This window comes from Triticum aestivum, chromosome 7B, assembly GCF_018294505.1.
Source record: "Triticum aestivum cultivar Chinese Spring chromosome 7B, IWGSC CS RefSeq v2.1, whole genome shotgun sequence".
In the NCBI taxonomy this organism is placed as follows: Eukaryota; Viridiplantae; Streptophyta; class Magnoliopsida; order Poales; family Poaceae; genus Triticum; species Triticum aestivum.
Genome location: NC_057813.1, coordinates 649,004,334 through 649,013,432, shown reverse-complemented (window position 1 = coordinate 649,013,432; position 9,099 = coordinate 649,004,334). Strand labels below are relative to the sequence as shown.

Sequence of the window (9,099 nt, the reverse complement as noted above, 5' to 3'; positions counted from 1 at the left end):
ATGCTTAGTTTGAACTAGTTGAATTAATATAACTAGTTTATTTTTAGTAAATGTTTAGTTGAACTAGTTGAATTAATATATATATATAGAACTAGTTTATTTTTACTAAATGCTTAGTTGAACTAGTTGAATTAATATATAGAACTAGTTTATTTTTAGTATATGCTTAGTTTGAACTAGTTGAATTAATATAACTAGTTTATTTTTAGTAAATGTTTAGTTGAACTAGTTAAATTAATATATATATAGAACTAGTTTATTTTTACTAAATGCTTTAAACTAATTGAATTAATATAACTAGTTTATTTTAGTAATTGCTTATTTAAATTAATAGAAGTAGTTGAATTAATTGAATTAGTAAGTCATTAATGTTTCGCCTAATATGAACATAGGAAATGTCGTCTGACGACGGAAAAAATTTCATTATGTGCGAATACTGTGAAGACCAGCGCGGCCAGTGCGATAAAAATTTCCTTGTTGATGATAGGCGATTCAGCATCAAGCTGGATGAGACTTTCGAATTGGATACAGTAAGTCACAATGACAAGTCTATTTTCGTAATTAAGCATAACTTATATATGCTTCATTTGCCTGACTTATAATTTTTAATTTTCACTATTCTACTAGCGCATCCCGTGCCATGCAAGAATTTTTGTCTTGGATAAGATAGGTTTCAAAGATATGGAAACTATGGAGGTAAAGAGAGCTTACCTGAAAACTGAGCATGATGGTTATACTTTCAACGTCAAAGTATACAATACACACATGTACACCTATTTTGAATGCAAAACTTGGCAAGCACTATGCAAGGCTTATGCATTTGAGCCTGGTATGGTTATCACCTTTGATATTCGTCCGGAAGATGATATTGAAGGTAATAGAGACATATGGGTCGATGTGCAAACGCCTCCAGTTCTACCATTATGTGAGTTCTTCTCAACTATACTTTTGTCTTTGATATTGCTTATTCAAAAATAACTGACAACTAATTTCTATTGACAGCTTATCTCCATTCAACCAAACATGTCCGGCGCTTGGTAGACAGGACCTACTACTGTTCCGGAGCTGAACTAAACTACAAGGAGATAAGTCATTATGTTTCATGGCTTGAGGATCTTCATACTGTCAAGACAAATTTTTTTCCTGCACTTAGAAATGTTAGTACTCAAAACGTGCGATCAATAGTGATGGTATTGAACTACGGTCACATCTATTTAGGAATGATGGTAAGATATTTACTATTTGTCCTCAGTGCATATTTTGCATACATAATTTTTTTGCTAAACTTTCATTGCTAAGTATATTAATTAAGTACTATACAATGTTCTTCAACAGGGACTCCCGATGACAGTTGTGCCTCAGGGGATCGAGACTAAAGGTCATATGTCAATTGTTAGCTTACGGCCAGGATATCCTGTATTGCACATGAATGCATTCAGGATTTCTAGAAGCGATGAATGCTTAATAGTGAAAGATTGGAGGAAAATTGTTAATGATCGCAGAGAAGTACTAGGGGGAAGCAATGAGAAGCGCAACCCAAGATTAGGAGACAGGTTCATCGGCATGCTCCAGTATAATCAATCAGGAGAGCTATACATGTTCTATGTTATTTTACCAGAGAGAGAGTAGCTAGCAGGAGTGATTTAGCTAGTTCTTCATGCTGCTCTTAATTAGTACTTGTCCTTTCATGTCCGTGTTCTTCGTTTTGAAGTTAAGTGATTTGTTTTTGTGGTGTTATATATGAACGCTTATAATATCATTACAATCATGTTAAACTCGATCGATAATATTTTTGCTTCTGGTACAAGTGAATGTTTCTTCTTTAAGCTAGTAGTGCTGGTGGTGATTAGATAGCTAGTTAATTATCATATCATTTAATGAAAGAAACCGCAGATTAGTTTCAGCTGGATGAATCCTACCTAGCTAAGTGATCAAGTATATGCCATATTCGTATATATTATAGTTGATCAAGTATAATATGGATATGGCATATACTCTAGCTAGCTAGCTATAGAGATATCCAATAATGCATCCAGTCGAAACTAATCCGCGGTACTTTCACCTAATGATTTAACAACTCATTATAATGTAAAACAATCACTAAATTAAATTAAAAACACAAAATTAAAGAAAAATTAAAAAAAAACACCCAAACATTTAGTACCAGTTGGTGTTACCAACCGGTACTAATACCCTCCACGCAAACGGGCCTGACTCGTGCCACGTGGTGGCACTTTAGCGCCGGTTCGTGACGAACCGGTACTAAAGGCCGGGGACCTATAGTCCCCACTCTTTAGTGCCGGTTGGCGAAGCGGCACTAAAGCCCGTTACGAACCGGCACTAAAGGCCGGTTCTGCACTAGTAACTACCAAATGCACGAGATATCCCGTGTGTATATATGCATTTCTCACCGGCTGAAGTGTCCTGCTAACCTAGTGGCAGCCTTTGCTTGACAGAGCAGCATCAGTCTCGATCGTGATATCTCGTCCGAGCAAACTTGCGGTATTGCAGCTGCAAAGACGGACAGGGCACATGCACGGTTGCTTTGGCGGGTTGGGGTGCGTGGCCGCAACGTCTGTCTGCATCGACCGGACCGACGTGCGCTTGCTTTGCCAAGCTTTCCTCGGACGCGAGCGCGCATGCGGAGGCCCCGCGGGACACGGCCGGAGTGGCTCCGGCGGGCGCTCGCTCGCACGCACCGCCCCACTGCCAAGTGCCAACCGCCGTCTCCACCTCGGTACGAGCAAAAGGTGGAAGAGCTGTTCTATTTCCTCGGTCTTCGGAATCAAGTCCAATGCATCGGTAATGTGCATGCACATGCATGCTTCTACCGTCCGTCCCTACGTGTATAGTAGTTTATTCACGAGTCCCTGCTGCGTTTGTAATATGCAAACCCTTCTTGTTACTAAGTGCTTAATCGATGCTTTGCTGGAGGGCCGGCTAGCTTGCTGCAGTGCTGCTCACACACAACACAACATCCCTTGATTCTTGGAGCTCATCAAGCTAGCTGCTCCCTAATCATCATCAGTGTTGGCTACACTAACTAACCCTCTAAGAGCATGCTTGGATTCAAGGGACTATTTTTAGTCAACTAAAACTAGTCTCTTTTAAAGGCTAAAGTTCCAATCACCCCTGACTAAAGAGAGGCTAGAACTAGTCTTGAGACTAAATTTTTTTAGTCAGGGGAACCCTACTAAAATGTGGATTAGTCCTCTCTCTCCTCATTTAACTCCTCTTCTTCAACACATGCGAGTTCCGGATTGAGGGTTTGGAGGATAATAAATGCTCATTAACTCAATTTTAGTCTATTTAGTATTTGTATTCAAGAATGGGTGAGGCTAGCAAGTTTTAGTCCCACTACTTTTAGTCATGAGACTAAAACGTATCCAAGCACCCTCTTAATCCTCTTTTCCAATCAAGAAAACTACTCACTCGAGACTTGCTCACTAGACTAACTGTAGCTAGGTAGAGTAGGAGCATGCTTGGATCCAAGGAACTATTTTTAGTCTGACTAAAACTAGTCTCTTTTAGAGGCTAAAGTTCCAATCACCCCTGACTAAAGAGAGGCTAGAACTAGTCTTGAGACTAAAAAAATTTAGTCCGGGGAACCCTACTAACGTTTTAGTCCCATGACTAAAAGTAGTGGGACTAAAACTTGCTAGCCTCATCCATGCTTGGATACAAATACTAAATAGACTAAAATGAGTTAATGAGCATTTATTATCCTCCAAACCCTCCAATCCCGAACTCGCATGCGTTAAGGGAGAGGAGTTAAATGAGGAGAGATGATTAATCCACATTTTAGTAGGGTTCCCCTGACTAATTTTTTTTAGTCTCAAGACTAATTCTAGCCGCTCTTTAGTTAGGGGTGATTGGAACTTTAGCCTCTAAAAGAGATTAGTTTTAGTCAGACTAAAAATAGTCCCTTGGACTCAAGCATGGCCTAAAATGTGGATTAGTCCTCTCTCTCCTCATTTAACTCCTCTCTTTTAACACATGCAAGTTCTGGATTAAAAGGTTTGAAGGATAATAAATGCTCATTAACTCGATTTTAGTCTATTTAATATTTGTATCCAAGCATGGGTAAGGCTAGCAAGTTCTAGTCCCACTACTTTTAGTCATGAGACTAAAACGTATCAAGCACCCTCTAGATACAAAGAGGAGGCTCGTGGCTTATCCTTGTAGTTGAAGCCACTTTGATTAGTTTATCATCCTACGATAATAAACCAAGAAAGAACCATACCTACTCTACACTGGCTCCAGCAGAGTGTACTTTTCTATACGCTCTCGTACATCTGGGCCACATGGTATGGGAGACACGAAACCGCTCACCATCCTCACAACCCTGCTCCACTCCACTCACTGGCGGATCAGCTCGACAACTCCTATAAATCAGCGCCACCAACGCCACGGAATCTCCCACCTACGTCTCCAAGAGTCCAACCAACCACCAAGTTCCATACATTCTCCCGGAATCAACCGGAGCAGGGGCGATCGATCGAGATGAGGGATCTGGGAAATGCCTTGTCGTCGTCGTCGTGCCGGGGCGGGCGGGGCCCGGCCGGGTTCGGGCTGGCGCTGGCCCGGCTGGTGCAGAGGCTGCGGAGGCGGAGCAAGATGCTGCTGTGCACGGCGGCTCCCATGGGCGCGTCCTCCCGGTGCCGCCAGTACGACCCGCTGAGCTACACGTGCAACTTCGACCGCGACGGCTTCGGCTCCGCGCTGGACGACGACGTCACCGGCGCCGGCCACCTCAGCCACCACTACACCTTCGCCTCGCGCTTCGTGCTCGCCTCCTCCAACGCCCACCAGCCGCACTAGGACGCTGCCGCTGGCCGGCGAGCGAGCTTGGCGCAAGTAGCACTAGCTAGCGTAGCCAGAGCTGCTCTGTTTTTTGTTTCGTTCTTTGTCCCCCGGCTTCAACCGGCGGAGTAGTAGCTAGCTGGTCTGCGTGTTCATATGTGGGGTCGATTCCCGGGCCAGCCTCCTTGTCTCCTGAAATTTGTGAGAGCTGCAGGAAAATTAGCCGAGTGGATGAAATGCCTTCAAGCTATAAAAGCTAACATTTCTTGAATTTCTTGGCCTCATTTCTATTTCTGTTTCTAATGTTCCTGATACTAATCCTCTCGTTATACCGTGCTCTGAAATTGTGCATTGACGGAGGCCTCTCTAGGACAGGTGGAGGTGAGTCGAGGCTGGCATTGCATCAAGTGATCGGGAGTGGTTGGAGGTACTAGTACAATACTTGCTGAGACGTTAGGCCGACTCGACCTTATTCTCGACGTTAGGCCGACTCGGCCTTATTCTCGCCAGTAGAAAAAGGGTCTTATGTTCAACTCTTTAGCCCCAGTTACCGGCACTAATATGATCATTAGTGCCGGTTCGAACGGCTAGGCGGGCGGCTCTCATTAGTACTGGTTCGTGGCGAACCTTTAGTACCAGTTCGTGCCACGAATCGATATTAAATAAGTGATGTTAGGCTTGTGTACCGGTTCATGCACAAACTGGTACTAGAGTTTTTTAGTTTATTTTTTTGCAGCAGTTGTTTAGTCTCACCTCGCTCCGCTAACAGAGTTTTTACCGCTTTAAATATGTTACTTCTCAAACTATCACGAGCACTTGATCTTCATTGAACTCTATCTGTAGGATCTGTGGCTGCAATATGATTCTTCACCGGTTCTCACGGTTCTTAAACCGGTCAAGATTCCTATTGACAATTCAAATTCTACACAAAAAGATCATTGATGATCAATATATTATATATATATATATATATATATATATATATTTACATGTTTACACATAGCAGTAGCGTGTTTTGGCAAAAACTGGATGCACTTTGTGTACAAACTATACAATCTCTTTCGAAATATCAGGGTTTCGGACGAAAACTCATCTGTTACGAAGGCACTTTTGATTTTTTTAAACTTATTACAACTCCAAACTTTTTGTGCGTTTAGTATGCACCATTCAAAGCCATGTCATCAATGTTCAATCCTTTCTGCCTTCATTTTCTATTTTTCATGCATATACTGGTTTTTTTGAGCTAAATGACCCTGGTATTTAAAAACACTACCAATGAACCCTAAAAAGGTTAAATTTTGGCATGGTATCATAATTTCACCCACATAGCATATGGAAAAGAGTTGAGAGGGTTTTGGCAAAAACTTGATGCACTTCATGTACAAACTGCACAATCTCTTTCGAAGTATCTGGGTTTCGGACAAAAACTCATTTGTTACAAAGGCACTTCTTTTTTTTTAAACTTATTACAACTCCAGAATTTTTGTGCGTTCATTATGCACCATTCAAAGCCACATCATCAACTTTCAACCTATTCTGCCTTCATTTTCTATTTTTCATGTATATACTAATTTTTTTGAGCTAAATGACCCTGATATTGAAAATTACTACCAATGAACTCTGAAAAAGTTGAAACTTGGCACGGTATCATTATTTCACCCACATAGCATGTGCAAAAAAGTCAAGAGGGTTACGGCAAAAAATGGATGCACTTCGTGTACAAATTGGACAATCTCTTTCGAAGTATCAGAGTTTCGGACGAAAACTCATCTGTTACAAAGGCACTTCTCATTTTTTAAATTTATTACAGCTCCAGACTTTTTGTGCCTCCAGTATGCTCCATTCAAAGCCACGTCATCAACTTTCAACCCTTTTTGCCTTCATTTTCTATATTTCATGCATCTACTGATTTTTTGAGCTAAATGACCCTGATGTTGAAAAGCATTACAAATGAACTCTGAAAAGGTTGAAAGTTGGCATGGTATCATCATTTCACCCACATAGCATGTGCAAAAGAGTTGAGAGGTACGACAAAAACTGGATGCACTTCGTGTACAAACTAAACAATCTCTTTCGAAGTATTAGGGTTTCGGACGAAAACTCATTTGTTACAAAGACACCTCTCATTTCTTTTAAACTTATTACAACTCCAGACTTTTTTGCGTTTAGTATGCACCATTCAAAGCCACGTCATCAACTTTCAACCCTTTCTGCCTTCATTTTCAATTTTTCATGCATATACTGATTTTTTAGCTAAATAACCCTGATATTGAAAATCATTACAAATGAACTCTGAAAATGTTGAAAGTTGGCATGGTATCATCATTTCACCCATATAGCATGTGCAAAAAAGTTGAGATGGTTACGACAAAAACTGGATGCACTTCGTGTATAAATTGGACAATCTCTTTCGAAGTATCAGGGTTTCGGACGAAAACTCATTTGTTCGAAAGGCACTTCTCATTTTTCTAAACTTATTACAACTCCAGACTTTTTGTGCATTCAGTACGCACCATTCAAAGCCACATCATCAACTTTCAAGCCTTTCTGCCTTCATTTTGTATTTTTCATGCATATACTGATTTTTTGAGCTAAATAACCCTGATATTGAAAAGCAGTACAGATGAACTCTGAAAAGGTTGAAAGTTTGCATGGTATCATCATTTCACCCACATAACATGTGCAGAAAAGTTGAGAGGGTTATGGAAAAAACTGGATGCACTTCGTGTACAAACTGGACAATCTCTTTCGAAGTATCAGGGTTTCGGAGGAAAACTCATCTGTTACAAAGGCACTTCTCATTTTTTTAACTTATTACAACTCCAGACTTTTTGTGCGTTTAGTATGCACCATTCAAAGCCATGTCATTAACTTTCAATCCTTTCTGCCTTTATTTTTCTATTTTTCATGCATATAGTGATTTTTTTTGAGCTAAATGACCCTGATATTGAAAAGTACTACAAATGAACTCTGAAAAGGTTGACAGTTGGCGTGGTATCATCATTTCACCCACATAGCATGTGTAAAAAAGTTGAGACGGTTACGGCAAAAACTGGATGCACTTCGTGTAAAAACTAGACAATCTCTTTCAAAGTATCAGGGTTTCGGACGAAAACTCATTTTTTGCAAAGGCACTTCTCATTTTTTTAAAATTTATTACAACTCAAGACTTTTTGTGTGTTAAGTATGCACCATCCAAAGCCACGTCATCAACTTTCAACCCTTTCTGCCTTCATTTTCTATTTTTCATGCATATACTGATTTTTTGAGCTAAATGACCCTGATATTGAAAAGCGCTACAAATGAACTCTAAAAAGGTTGAAAGTTGGCATGGTATCATCATTTCACCCACATAGCATGTGCAAAAAATTTGAGAGGGTTACGGCAAAAACTGGATACACTTCGTGTACAAATTGTACAATCTCTTTCGATGTATCAGGGTTTCAGACGAAAACTCATATGTTAGAAAGGCACTTCTCATTTTTCTAAACTTATTACAACTCCAGACTTTTTGTGCGTTCAGTATGCACCATTAAAAGCCACATCATCAACTTTCAACCCTTTCTGCCTTAATTTTCTATTTTTCAGGCATATATTGATTTTTTGAGCTAAATAACCCTGATATTGAAAAGCACTACAAATGAACTCTGAAAAGTTTGAAATTTCGCATGTATCATCATTTCACCCACATAACACGTGCAAAAAATTTGAGAGGGTTATGGCAAAAACTGGATGCACTTCGTGTACAAACTGGACAATCTCTTTCGAAGTATCAGGGTTTCGGACGAAAACTCATCTGTTACAAAGGCACTTCTCATTTTTTTAAACCTATTACAACTCCAGACTTTTTGTGTGTTCAGTATGCACCATTCAAAGCCACGTCATTAACTTTCAATCCTTTGTGCCTTCATTTTCTATTTTTCATGCATATAGTGATTTTTTGAGTTAAATGACCCTAATATTGAAAAGCACTACAAATGAACTCTGAAAAGGTTGAAAGTTGGCATGGTATCATCATTTCACCCACATAGCATGTGCAAAGAAGTTGAGAGGGTTACGGCAAAAACTGGATGCACTTCGTGTAAAAACTGGACAATCTCTTTCGAAGTAGAAGGAGGAGGAGGAGGAGGAAGAAGAAGAAGAAGGAGGAGGAGGAGAAGGAGAAGGAGAAGAAGAATAAGAGGAAGAAGAAGAAGAAGAAGAAGAAGAAGAAGAGGAGGAGGTGAAGGAGGAGGAAGAAGAAGAAGAAGAAGAAGAAGAAGAAGAAGAAGAAGAAGAAGAAGGAGAAGAAGGAGA

General features: G+C 40.1%; 1 protein-coding gene across 1 annotated transcript; it reads left to right on the top strand.

The window, feature by feature from the left end:
• The first annotated feature begins 4,431 nt into the window (after window positions 1-4,431).
• Window positions 4,432-5,055, top strand: LOC123155659 (uncharacterized). Its single transcript, XM_044573812.1, has one exon. The coding sequence runs from the start codon at window positions 4,504-4,506 to the stop codon at window positions 4,819-4,821; it is 318 nt and encodes a 105-aa protein (XP_044429747.1). The 5' UTR covers window positions 4,432-4,503; the 3' UTR covers window positions 4,822-5,055.
• The last annotated feature ends 4,044 nt before the right edge of the window (window positions 5,056-9,099 follow it).

What these genes read in the sequence shown, in the direction of transcription:
- LOC123155659 (XM_044573812.1), top strand. Translation starts at nt 4,504, where the DNA reads ATGAGGGATCTGGGAAATGCCTTGTCGTCGTCGTCGTGCCGGGGCGGG.